General features: G+C 38.6%; 1 protein-coding gene across 1 annotated transcript; it reads left to right on the top strand.

The window, feature by feature from the left end:
• The first annotated feature begins 750 nt into the window (after positions 1-750).
• ZXDB (zinc finger X-linked duplicated B) lies at positions 751-11427 on the top strand. The gene has a single exon (XM_004286688.4). It carries the CDS (start codon positions 802-804, stop codon positions 3253-3255), a length of 2454 nt encoding a protein of 817 aa, XP_004286736.2. The 5' UTR covers positions 751-801; the 3' UTR covers positions 3256-11427.
• Positions 11428-14388: the final 2961 nt, after the last annotated feature.

The raw sequence follows: 14388 nt of genomic DNA on the forward strand, positions 1-14388 counted from the left end.
GAGCAGAGTTGGTTTAGGTTGTGTACCTTATAGGGAGAACCCAGGAGTGGGTTGGGTTCTCCAGATTTCAATATAAATTGTTTCATCCTCCAGGCTTTGCATTTCTAGGCTGAACAGTGCTAATCTGCTTCGGCCCCACCTCTTACTCAATCTAGTCTCTGCACCAGCAGGACAAAAAATTTAACTATGCGACAAATTTTCCTAAAGACATTGCTCAAGACAGTTCTGGATATGGAAGCTTTCCAGGAAATTTTTTTAAAAGACAACCTTTTCAGTAGGAATTGGTGGCACTATGGTTGTTTAATCTTGACACATAGCGTATTCTCTCAGGAATTTTCTGTCATCCATTAATCCAGCCATCCATCCAGTAAACAATGTTTAATACAGGATAAGTGCTAACCACCATGTTTAGCACTGGGAGGGGCTGGGGGTGTGTTTATTTTGGTACATAAATCGGTAGTGAGGTACCGATTTATGTTGCATTTAGCAGATAGATAGCTAAGGTATTCATTCCAGCACCATTTCCCCTGTATCTGGGAAGACCTCCTTGATTTCCTACTAATATTAACTGTGGAACTTATTTATGTATACGAGGCTCTGCCCCTGGGCTTTCTATTCTGTTCTAGACACCCAGTACCAGAATATTTAAATCACGGTGGCGTTAAACACGTTTTAATATCTGATAGGGCCAGTTTCTGCGCATTGCACATTTTTTTTTTTTTTCCTTTCAGGAACGTGTTCGGGCCCGCGGCAGGGGGCGGGGTCGCGCCTCCTCCGCGATTCTGGTTCCAGCGGAGCCTCATGGACGCGGAGATGGAAATCCCGAGGCTGCTCCCGGCTCGCGGGTCGCGACAGGGCGGCGGCGCTGGCAGCCCCGGGGGCGGCGGCCGGATCCACGGAGGTCCTGACCCGCGGGCCGGCCAGGCCCCCGCGCGCCGCCTCCTGCTGCTCCGGGGCCCCCAAGATGGCGGGCCCGGGCGGCAGCGTGAGGTGGCCCGCGCGGCCTCCCCGGGCCCGGGCCCTAGCCCGTTGGTGCCGAGGCCCGATCACGCTGGCGGCGGCGGCGGCGGCGGCGGCGGCGGCGGCGACGATGGCGATGACTTCTTCCTGGTGCTGCTGGACCCGGTGGGTGGAGACGTAGATTCCACGGGCGCCAGCCAGGCCGCAGGGCCCCTATGGAGGGAGGAGGCTGGGCTGGGCCCACGGTTCCATGGGCACGAAAGCGGCGCGAACCCCGAGGGCCGCCCTGCGCTGGGCCCCAGCTCCCTGTCCGCTATCCGCGCCCCAGTCCCGGCCCTGGCCCCGATTCCCGCCCCAGTCCTGGGCCCCGCCGCGGCCTTCGCGGGCACCGTCACCATTCACAAACAAAACCTGCTGTTGCACTTCGAGAACGGCTTCCTCACCCTGGCCACGCCCCCGCCGCCAGCCTGGGCGCCTGGGGTCGCCCCTGCCCCGCAGCCCGGGGGTCTGATCGCCCCGCAAGCGGGGATCCCGCACGCCGCGCAGCCTGGGGACTGTCCCGAGCTGCTGCCCGACCTCCTGCTGGCCGAGCGGGCCGAACCCGCGCCCGCCCCAGCGCCCGAGGAGGAGGCGGAGGGCCCGGTTGCTGCTGAGAGTCCCCGCGGGCCGCTAGGCCCGGGCCAGGGCGTGGTGCTGTACCTGTGTCCTGAGGCGCAGTGCGGACAAACCTTTGCCAAGAAGCACCAACTGAAGGTGCACCTGCTGACGCACAGCAGCAGCCAGGGCCAGCGGCCCTTCAAGTGCCCCCTGGGCGGTTGCGGCTGGACCTTCACCACCTCGTACAAGCTCAAGAGGCACCTGCAGTCACACGACAAACTGAGGCCCTTTGGCTGCCCGGCAGAGGGCTGTGGCAAGAGCTTCACCACGGTGTATAACCTCAAAGCACACATGAAGGGCCATGAGCAGGAGAACTCATTCAAATGCGAGGTGTGTGAGGAGACCTTCCCCACGCAGGCCAAACTCAGCGCCCACCAGCGCAGCCACTTCGAGCCTGAGAGACCCTACCAGTGCGCATTTTCGGGCTGCAAGAAGACGTTTATCACAGTGAGTGCCCTGTTTTCCCATAACCGCGCCCACTTCAGGGAACAGGAACTCTTTTCCTGCTCCTTTCCTGGCTGCAGCAAACAGTACGACAAGGCTTGTAGGTTGAAAATTCACCTTCGGAGCCACACTGGTGAGAGACCTTTCCTTTGTGACTTTGAGGGCTGTGGCTGGAACTTCACCAGCATGTCCAAACTCCTTAGGCACAAAAGGAAGCACGACGATGACCGGAGGTTCATGTGTCCTGTAGAAGGCTGTGGGAAATCTTTCACGAGGGCCGAACATCTGAAAGGCCACAGCATAACCCACCTGGGCACAAAGCCTTTTGTGTGCCCCGTGGAAGGCTGCTGTGCCAGGTTCTCTGCTCGCAGTAGTCTCTACATTCACTCCAAGAAACACTTGCAGGATGTGGACACTTGGAAAAGCCGATGCCCAGTCTCCACTTGTAATAAACTCTTCACATCCAAGCACAGCATGAAGACCCACATGGCCAAAAGGCACAACCTGCGCCAGGATCTCTTAGCTCAGCTAGGAGCTGCAAATTCTCTTACGCCCAGCAGTGAACTTACCAGCCAGGGGCAGAATGACCTCAGTGATGCAGAGCTTGTGTCTCTCTTCTCTGATGTGCCCAGTAATAGTTCTGCTGCAGTATTGGACACCGCATTGGTGAACTCTGGGATCTTGACTATTGATGTGGCTTCTGTGAACTCAACTCTGGCAGGGAACCTCCCTGTTAATAATAATTCCTTAGGGCAGGCGGTGGACCCTCAGACCTTGATGGCCACCAGTGACCTTCCTCAAAGTCTGGATACCTCACTCTTCTTTGGAACGACAGCCGCTGGTTTTCAGCAGAGTCCCTTAGATACAGATGATGTCTCAAGTGTAAGTGCGGGGCCGTTGGGATCTCTGAGCTCTTTGGCTGTGAAAACCTCGAGTCAAGAGCCCCAAGCTTTGACCCCCAGCAGTAAGCTAACAGTAGACACAGATGCTCTGACTCCTTCAAGCACCCTTTGTGAAAACAATGTCTCGGAACTACTGCCGCCAACCAAAACGGAATGGAACGTACATCCTGACTCTGACTTCTTTGGACAGGAGGAAGAAACCCAGTTTGCATTCTCCAATCCTGCAGGAAACCATGGGTCTCAGAAAGAAACAGATCTTATCACAGTGACTGGCAGCTCATTTTTGGTATGAACTAAACTCTATTCATTCCTTGCCACATGGCTTACTTTTATTGATGACACTCAATTTTAAGAGTATTCTGGACTAAATGTTTAAATGCAGTCATTTCTTATAGGTTTGAAAAAGAACAGAGCCCTGGGCTACAAGTTTGGAGGTTTAAATTCTGATCTTGAGTCTGGAACTGACAGGTTGTGTGACCCTGAGCAAGTCACTTATCCTATCTGAGCCTTAATTTCCTTATTTATAAAATGAGGTAGTTTGAATAGATTGTTTCTAAGGTCTTTTCAACTGTATGATTCCTTGATAATATGCTTCTTTCCTTGAAAAAAATTAGGACATTTTTCAGTGATGTTGCATGTGCTTTTCTTCAAACATGCATAAACTACACATAATAGTAGAATGAACATTCATGTATATGACACCCAACTTCAGCTATTGTCAATTCATGTACATTTTTGTTTATATAATCTCCATTCTCACCCTCTCCCAGTATTATTTTGAAATAAATACCAGATATCACATCATTTCAACCATAAATATGCAGTATATGTTTCTATAAAGCATGGGCTCTTTTGGAAAAATCTTCAGTTCCATTATCATACTTAAAGTTAACAGTAGTTCTTTGATACTGTCAGGGTTCCAACTTTTAATTGTCTCATAAATGCTATTTGTTTTAATATTTTTAACAATTAGAATCCCAGTAAGCCTCTTAACTGTCTTTTTAATCTGTATGTTACCCTGTTGTCTTTTTTCTTGCAATTTTATTCATTGAAGAAAGGAAGTTGTTTCACATGTAGCATTTGCCACAGTCTTAAGTTTTGATAATTACATCCCTGTGGTGTTAAGTTCCCCTACCCTCTGTTTCCTTAATTTGGTAGTTGGATCTAGAGACTTGATCAGAATGGAAATATGATTTTGGGGATAGGAATGTTTCATATGTCGTGTTGTGTTCTTTTAGCAGGTGGCACATAATGTCTGGTTTTCTCTCTTGTGATATTTGCAGCTGCTGGTGATTGGTGCATTAATTCATGATTACCTGTGCTTCTGATATCATGAATTGTTCTTGTAGAGTTACTATTAATGGAGGAAGAAATGCTGTTGAAGGCATGTATAAAAGTTTGTTAGAAATATTATTCAATGCCAAAATAGTTTCTTAAAGGTAGAACTAACAAGAAAAGAAAAAAGTAGCAAAAAATGTTTTGACTCTGCTCCCCATTTATCTTCCACACCTCTTTTAATGATGGGAGGCTTTGCTGTTGTAGAAATTGTCAGCCAGGACTTTGACATGAAACAGACCCATGGTCAAATTCATGTTGGATAAGTGGCCTTGAATAAATTAATTTCACTAAGCCTCAGTTTCTTAGCTGTCAAAGGATCATAGCAATGCACACACATAGCTAACACACCTGAGACTTTTAATCTTTTCCAGTTTTTAATATGTAAAGAAAAATACTATGTGCTTTGACATATTTTGATGAATTTATGTAATCCTTTTACCATCTCAATCCTTCCTACTGTAAAGAAGAAATTGGGATAATTTAATCCTGTTCATGTCCAGACAAGGTTTGTGAGAGTTAGGGTGTAGCAAGATAGGGAATCTCTTTATTCCCTCCACTGAATTATTTCCCCCCAGGAATTTCTGTGGCTAATGCCAGGAGTGGAAATATTGCTCACAGGTATATCTGCATCCCTGTTCATTAGACCAATTTGTCACCATCTTTGCTCTGATTCCAGAGTTAGACTTTGCTGTAACTGCAGAGTCTGCTGTTGCAAGAAACTGATAATGGAGTAGAGAAGGTTTCCTACTCTCTGTGGTCTGGAGAGCTCATTGTTTGCATTTTCCCAGAGTTGGAAGGAAAGATTGAAGCTGAATATTGTGTGAAATGTCTGTCTTATATGAGTGTAGCATTTTGAATTTTGTGGAACATCTTCACAACTGTTGTTCAGAGCAACCCTATGTGGTAGTTTTGGCAAAGTTTGTTCTGTGGCTCATGGCATTTTAGCAAATGCACATTCTAAATGGACTTTGGCTAGTGACTGACAGTTCTATATATATCAATAACTTAAAACAAAGAAGATAAATTATTTTCACCTCTCACTTCCCACCCATCCAACTTTCATGATTTATCCCTGTGTCATAACTAGCTGCTGTTTTCCACTTTAATTGGTTTCTGTTACTTTCTGTTTACTTTCTCCCCAGTCCACTCCCATGTATGTGCATTCCAGCCCTTACCATGCCTTACTTTTTATTTTTTAATGGATAGATCTCTTCCTGCTACTATTCCTCAGATCTCCTCATAGCCCATTTTCTTCCAATGATAACATTTGCTGAGTGTACACTGCAGTTGTGTGTATAGTAAGAAGTTATTTTCTGAGCTTAGATAATACTGTGTGTATATATGACTCAGATGGCAAAAGACATTATTTTCTATATTGTTCAGATGAGAAGTAGATTTCTGTTTTATTATTTCCATTTTTTAAGAGTTTTTGCCAAGGAGTTCAGCTAAAACTCGTGTTTGCTGTAGTGTACTAGCCCAGTAGTGTTTGCATGTGAATGCCTATGGATGACAGTTATTGTAGCTCTTTGGCAGTGCACTAAAAACTTGTCACTTTGAAATGTTTATGTACTGTGTGTATGGGGGTATACACACACATACACACACATATATTTTTAAAGTGGTTTTATTCATTTAGTGATAAAAACTAGGCATACTTTTGTAAATCAGAGAAATGCTCAGAATTTCATTGTGTCTACACATTCAATTGTTTTCTGTCTTTGCTTTGGAAATATTTGTATTCATAAAGCACATTTCAAAAATATTGTCACTCATTAAGGCCTCTTAGATTGAGCACTGTTTTTCATGTCTGGCAGTTAACGTGCGTCGAGGACTGAAATGAACACACAAGTAGCGAACATCAAATAAATTACTTAAACATGAAGAGAATTTATACTGTGACTTCTTTCTTGAATTCTTTAAACCAGCTTCCGTCCAATAAAAAATCATTAACTATATTTTTTTCTACTCATTGCTTGAATTTTCAAAGGACAAATGTTACTTATCTCATGGATTCACAGGATTTCATTGAACAAATTTGTTCAAATTATTCCTCTTTCAACTCCATTTTCCAGAAAAATGGTGAAACTTTTTATACTTTCAAGGTACGAAGTTAAACTTCTGTTGATGGTGGTTTAAAATTGCCATCACTCCTTTTGAATAATTGTACATGTTTTAATTTAATCCTATTTCCTTTCTGCTTCTCCTCAGTCGTTGGTTTATTTAAAAATCTTGCCAATTGGAAGCATAATAACACGAAGGCTTAAAAAGAAGTTTCTTTCCGGATACTCTGTTGACCATGTTGATCATAAGTTCAAAATATATTGGCCTTGGCATTTTTACCAAGTAGTATAATTAATATAAATCAATACTGAGTAGCAGGAGTTAATTATGGGTAGATTATTAAGTTTATTTTTCTCTTTATGTTCTTATCCAGGAGACATATGAGAAGGCAGGCAGGAGCAGGCAGGAATAGAATCGTCAAAGTCCAATATCCCTGGAGATCTGTGTGAAATTGGCTTTTGGCTCCTTAGCCAGAGTCACTTCTGTCACTAGAGAAAATTGTGAGGCAAGTGGTGGCATAAAAACCTAGTCATGAGAACCCCTATTATAGTCTCTCCATTTTATAATTCCCCTGTCCACTAAAAGAGATAACCCTAGAAGGAGTGGAAGAAAAAAAAGTGAAAAATTAAAGAAGGAGCATGAATAACTCTCCAGGAATTATGCTGTATTTAATGGTAAATTTGATAGAAATCCTACATTGTCAACTAAAATAATTTTTCATTCTTATTAATTGCTGACATTTAAAAATATATAAAACCCTTAATTGTCAATTTTTCTAAAGAAAACATCCTAACAGTATTTTAAAAGGAAGCATACAGTGATCTAATAGCACCAACAATCTCTGAGTCCCTTAATACCATCCTTTATACTTATTTACCAAGGTACCAATCAGCCGTTATGTACTGAGCATGTAATCTGTGAAGCAGTCTCAGGTATTACACCTAGGTATACTTCATTAATCCATTAACCGGTGTTTTACCTCTTATGTACCACTTATGTGACAGGTATTGTCCTTATGTTCAAAGACATCATCTAGATGGGAAACTATTAAAACCAAAGTATTGCAGAATTCTAAGAGGTACTTTATAGATTTTTCTAGAGTAAAAGTTATTTTCTGTGAGTGGACATAATTTTGATAAGGGTAAATCAATTTACAGAATATCATCAAATATTTATTTCATTATAATATTTCATTTAATGTATGAACATTAGAACAAAATTATTCTAAACTATAATTTTGACAGGTATCTTAGATTTGATAAAGTATAGCAAAAAATATGAAAATCAAGTATGAAGTAGGCTTTATTTTGATTCATTTCTAGATTACAGTCTTTGATTTGAGATGTGTAGAAGTGATTCTAGAGATTTTATACTTTGTCATTTTATCAATGAGAAAAAATATTAAAGCCTACGCTTTTTGTATGTGAAATTTATTTTCCTATTATACGACATAATCGCAAAATTTACTTTCTCCTATAGATACACTAGCTGGAACGAAGGATATGGTAATTAATTTCATGCAACATATGAGGCTGAGAGTTAGACTTTAACATGAAGGAACCTAAAAGTTCATCAATGCTCTGGATTGGGGGTGGAAGTGTCCAAGTAAACAAGCAAGCATGCAGTTTGATCTCTAGGTAAGAGACAGCAGCTTAACACTTTCTGTTACAGAATAGCAAAATAAAACTTTCTTATGATAATCAATTTTGTGTCTAAGACGTAGAAAAACCAGGAAAGTTAACAAAAAAAACAAGGTTTCAGATATTCTGCTTATAGCATAATTGTAAAAGAATGCCATTTATTTTAAACAGAATTAACCTCCCTCTTCTGTTAACAATGTGGAGTGGGAAGTTACCTTCAGGGTGAGATTTGGTTCACATGACAGAAGGAAACTGGCCACCTGTCTGCTTGGAAATTGGCCAGAACAGAGAACCCTGGAACCCTGGAAAGTCCAGTGAATGTAGCAGCAGCAGTTCATCCCAGGCTGGTTCCAACTTTAGTGATGCCACACCGAGTCCTTTACTGTCAAAAGTACCTGCATCAGTTAGGTGACACGTACTACAGTCAAACCTTAACACTTGCTACTTCTAACAAGATTTAGCATTTTCCCCTTAAATTCACATATTTTGTGGCTTCCTGGCACTAGTTATTAATTATTTAGTTATAACTTTAACAATGATTCAATCAGAATCATAATTGTTAAAATTATGTTAAATTTTAACAAGCCTCATAATTGTTAAAAAGCAAGTGTCAATATTTAGTATTTTATCTCCATTTAAAAATTGTTTTGACTAAATTAGTTTTTTCACACAGGGCATGTTTTCCAACATTATTTGAGTATGTCTCAACCATCTTTGTATGTTGGCAGCAATAAAACTTAGAGATCTGTTAGGATAAATATTTAGAATTATGGCTGCTTTGAAAATGGAAAAAGTTAGGCTGGCTTCCTCGCTTTCATAGATCAGTGATAGAGCTCTTGGAAAAGTTGAGGAGTAAGACAGTAAGTAATCTTGTAGCTAAGATCAACATCATAGGGAAAAAAAGCTATTTGAGTCTATCATTTAAAATTATCCATTTATATTTATCAAGTTTTCTGCTGAATATAATCTTACATGTTTTATGAACATATAGAAGCCTATTTTTTAAAACTCCATCTAAAACATTGTCATTAATTTAGACTTAAAAAAATTGACTAACTAGTATTTTATTTTTATGAAGGGCATTTTATAGAACTTAAAACATAGGAATCCAAATACAAAATATACACAGTCCTTAAATATAATAATACTTCATAATATTTATTTGGAAGACGTTTCTGACTATGATTCATAATATATTCTGTTGCAACCACAACAAAAATATTTCATAAAGGTGAAATATAACATGGGTTTGCAGCTAACATTGAACTAACTTTCCATACCATAATAATGGTAGTAATAAAGAGCATTGAAATTTACTTGCAAAGGTTGAAAAATATGATACATTATGGTTAGAAAAAAAACGAAAGAACATTTTTACAATTGAGTCACGTGTTTTTTACTTTCTTAAAAGTCTTTGATCAACAATGCCTGGATAGATATTTCAGCCACACTTTTTTTTTTTAACATCTTTATTGGGGTATAATTGCTTTACAATGGTGTGTTAGTTTCTGCTTTATAACAAAGTGAATCAGTTATACATATACATATGTTCCCATATCTCTTCCCTCTTGTGTCTCCCTCCCTCCCACCCTCCCTATCCCACCCCTCCAGGTGGTCACAAAACACCGAGCTGATCTCCCTCAGCCACACTTTTTGTACAATACTATTTTCTGTATTTTCCAGTTACAGATAACAATATAAAGCCATAAAATAGACAGTAGTACAGAATTTAATGATTGTCTCTTTAATACTAGTTGCATAAAGAATCATCCAGAATACAAAGCAACCAATGAAGAGAGCAGTTTCCTTAATTTAGACCCTCATATGAAATGCCAAAATATAGTCAAATTAGATGTTTATTATTTTACTTGACATTCTTAGTAGATGGTGCTTTCCACAAGAAATACTATGTAAAGGAGTTCTTTTCCCCTTACAATGGCTATTTGAACCAGATCCTTTTACTTATTTGGAGTTTGTTGATTATTCTTTTCAGTATACTGCCTATATGTAAACATTTTTGAAACTATATGTTTTTATTATTTCTTGTTCTATTTTATTTCAAGCAACCACATAGCATTTCATATATTTTTTCATTTATAGGATGTATATTTAAATATGTTTATTGAAGTATAACATGTGCAGAAAAGCACCCAAATATGAATGTATAGCTTGATGAATTTTCACAAACATGAAAAAAAGAACTATGTAAACACCACCATGCTCAAGAAACAGAATCCTACCAGCTCCTCAGCCAAGCCTCTTAGATCCTCTCCCTTTCAAAGTTCCCACTTTTCCCCAATGATAACCACTATATTATACATATAGTTGTTCTGATATTATAGATTACTAATATTCTTCTAATATTCTAATATTATAGATTCTTCTAATATTATAGATTATTTGCCTATTTTATAAATTTATATAAATTGAACTATATAGTAAATATTATTCTGTGCCTGAATTCATTTGCTCAACATTATGTTTGTGAGATTCATTCGTGTTATTCAGTGTAGCAGTTCATTTTATTTTCTATATAGAATCACATGCTATGCATCCAAAAGTTGATGGGCATTTGGATTGTTTCTAATTTTGGCTACTTCAAATAATGCTATTCTTGTGTATATATTTCAGTGCACTTGCATATAGATTTCTGTTAGTTAAATACGTAGGAGTAGAATGGTAAGATCATATGATAGCATGTGTTTAAAATTCATTAGTTTCCCAAAATAGTTCATAAACATAGTGTGTAAGAGTTCCAGTTGCTTCATTCCTTGACAACCACTGGTATTTTCAACTTAAAAAAAACATTAGCCATTCTGATTGGTTGTCTAGTAGTACTTCATTTTGTTCTTAAATTTGCATCTCTCTGATGACTAATGAGCTTGAAATATTTTATTGGATATTTGGACATCTTCTTTTGAAAGTACCTGTTCCAGTCTTGTGCTTATTTAAGTGAGTGTTTTGTCTTTTTTTCTTACTGATTTTTAGGAGTTCTTTATATGTTCAAGACAAAAGCACTTATTGGTTGAATATATGGCAAAGATATTATCCTTCTCTTTTCCGTCTTGTAAATAATGTCTTTAGATGAAGAGAAGTTTTAATTTTAATGTAGTCCAGTTTTACAGTGTTTTGCTTTGTGCTTTTTGTCCTTAATAACACTGTTGCATACCGCAAGATTATGAAGATATTCTATGTTACTACTTTCTAGAAACTTTTTTTTCTTATCACATTTATATCCATAATCTACCTGGAATTAATTTTTGCAAATGGCCTAAGGTAAGCTGCAACAATATTCAGTTTTTCTCCATTTGGATATCCAGTTTACTCTGACTCATTTATTAAAAACACTACCCTGTCATCACTGTTCTGCAGTGCCCATTTTGTCGCATATATTGTGTCTATAAATGTTTGAGTCTGTTTCTGTGCTATTTTGTTCCATCTGTGTTTGTCCTTGCACCAGTACTACATAGTCTTACATAGTTTAGTTTTATAATAAGCTTTAATATTCAGTAGTGTAAATTTCCCCCTTTGTTCTTCTTTAAGATTATCTTCACCATTGTGGGCCCTTTGCCTTTTCATATGCACTTAGAATCAGCTTGTCAATTTTCACAACAAAAGTGCTTGGATTTTATTTGGGATTCAATATCAAGTCTTCTAATCCTTAAACATGGCATATTCCCTCCATTTAGGTTTTTAAAGTTTCCATATATATATACATATATATTTCTGTGTAGAGATTTGTATGAATCTGAATGACTCTAAAGCCCCTTTTTCTCCTATTACAGTATATTATTTGGTTTTGACACATGTCAATATTAACTCTTTTTTTCACAATTTCTTTTACCTTTTTTTACATTCTTTGATTCAAATCCATATCTTCAAGACCATTTGTGAAATTGTGTTTATTTGGTGTTTTGATTAGAATTTTTCCAAAGTTTTGGTTAAATGCTGAATAACAATGAACACTTTGCCTATTTTTCTGAATATATCTGTTAATGTATTTAAATATCCAATTCATATTTTGTGGAAATAATTTTGATAAACTATTGATACTTTTTACACATCTTTCTAGTCCTTTTTTCCTTTTTTTATGGAATATAGTGTTTGACAAAGTAAGTCTTCCCTAAATCTGTAGATGATATTAATAAGATGTATGTAAGTTCCTTTTCACTTGAAATTTTCATATGCTACATTACATTTAAGGAAAATGTGGTCTTGAAGATGTGAGCAAAGATTCTGGCAAAATCATTCTCTTTGTGTAACAATACAACGATTCCTTAAACTGGAAGACCTGATTTTTTTTTTTTTTTTTTGCGGTACGCGGGCCTCTCACTGTCGTGGCCTCTCCCGTTGCGGAGCACAGGCTCCGGACACGCAGGCTCCGAGGCCATGGCTCACGGGCCCAGCCGCTCCGCGGCATGTGGGATTTTCCCGGACCGGGGCACGAACCCGTGTCCCCTGCACTGGCAGGCAGACTCTCAACCATTGCGCCACCAGGGAAGCCCAAGACCTGATTTTTATTGTGATGTTTTTTAATTTTTGGAAATAGCAGTGCTTCTTGTTTAAATGTAATGAGAGAGAATTGTTTACAAGTGTGTTCTAAGTGGTATATTGAAATAAAATTATTACATAAAATATTATTAACTAAAGCATGTTCAGAAAAACTCCATTTTCATCCTACTCTGTATAACCTTGGAATGTATGGCCAAGACACCTGGCTGTTCTATAATCTACATTCTAATCTTAGGGAATATCTCAGGATGTTTGCTATATAAATAAACCAAAGAAACATAACTGTTTTCCTGTTTTAAGTATTCAGATTAATAGTTACCTCTTTCCTTTGTTAGAAGATTGTAGCATTCTGGGCTTTCCCAGGCTCCTGGTTAAAGATGAATAAAGTAGACATATTTAGCATCTTAGATTTTAGCCAAGATAAATGACTGCTGAATTAATCAAATTTCATTTAAATGAAAGCTCAGTGTTTACTAAACTTCTACCCATTTAATTATTATCAACTAATGTCCAATAGATTCTTTTGCATATATTATTTTTACCAGTTAAAATATGTAATTCTTTAATATTTTCTACTTTTCAACATTATCATTTTAACATACATTAATTCTTTAGAATAGGCCACATTTCTACCATCTGTTACAATGCAGATTTTAGCGAGTACCTGAAGTCAATAGTTTGTACTTTTTGTCCTGGAATGTTCAGAAACAAATATGATCGTGTGTACAAACATAAAGAGTGAAAGAATAAAAATTTGGAGCCAAAATACATTTAACTTTATTTGTTAGATTAGCTGAAAAGATTTTAGGCTCCATCAAATGAGCTTGAATAAATACCAGTACTGACATAATGGAATGATTCTATGATATATATATTGAGAATATCTGTATACAAGTTTACCCAATTTTTCTGTAATTCTGAATATTTTTACCAACTTAACTTTTTGAAATAATGAGTTCTTCGAATTAATACATTTTTGTTTTGCCTTGCCAGTGTCATTTATCTAAGCCCAGATGTTCCACAGATACCTCAAATTAGCATGTGCAAAATGAACGTGTCCTACTCAAATATTTTTATTTTATTTAATGTATATTAATTATGTCTCCCAGTTGACCAAGCCAAAAATCTGTACATTACCATTGCCTGACTTCCTCTCCATCTACCCACACAGTCAATCATCACCATGTTCTGTTACTTAACATCATAACCATTTCTAGAAAGTGTCCATAATTCTTCATGCTTAATGCCATATTCTTGAGTCAATGTACTATTTTCCTTAGGCTGGATTCCTACTATACATTCTTAACTGTGTCACTGACTCCAAATTCTCCTTGCAATTCATTTATTTTCACAAAGCAGTTAGAATTACCTTACTGAAGCATAAATCTGCTTTGGTCACTGATTAGCCCTGATTAGCCAGCCTCCTTCAGTTTCTTCCTGTTAGTCTTGGAATAAAGTTCAAATTTCTTATGTCTCCAGTTTCTACTTCTTTTTTTTTTTTTTTTTTTTTGCAGTACGCGGACCTCTCACTGTTGTGGCCTCTCCCGTTGCGGAGCACAGGCTCCGGACGCGCAGGCTCAGCGGCCATGGCTCACGGGCCCAGCCGCTCCGTGGCATGTGGGATCTTCCCAGACCGGGGCACAAACCCGTGTTCCCTGCATCGGCAGGCAGACTCTCAATCACTATGCCACCAGGGAAGCCCTCCAGTTTCTACTTCTTGCCCTTCGAATATAATCCTGCCACACTGAACGAACTTCTTTCATTTCTTGGAATTGGAATGAACTTCTTTCATTTCTGGAGATATATATATGTGTGTGTGTGTGTGTGTGTATCTATGTAATATGTAATATATATGTAATTATATATATATATAT

This window comes from Orcinus orca, chromosome X, assembly GCF_937001465.1.
Source record: "Orcinus orca chromosome X, mOrcOrc1.1, whole genome shotgun sequence".
In the NCBI taxonomy this organism is placed as follows: Eukaryota; Metazoa; Chordata; class Mammalia; order Artiodactyla; family Delphinidae; genus Orcinus; species Orcinus orca.

Bases quoted from the DNA above. Each gene is read 5' to 3' on its own strand.
- ZXDB (XM_004286688.4), top strand. From the start codon at position 802: ATGGACGCGGAGATGGAAATCCCGAGGCTGCTCCCGGCTCGCGGGTCG.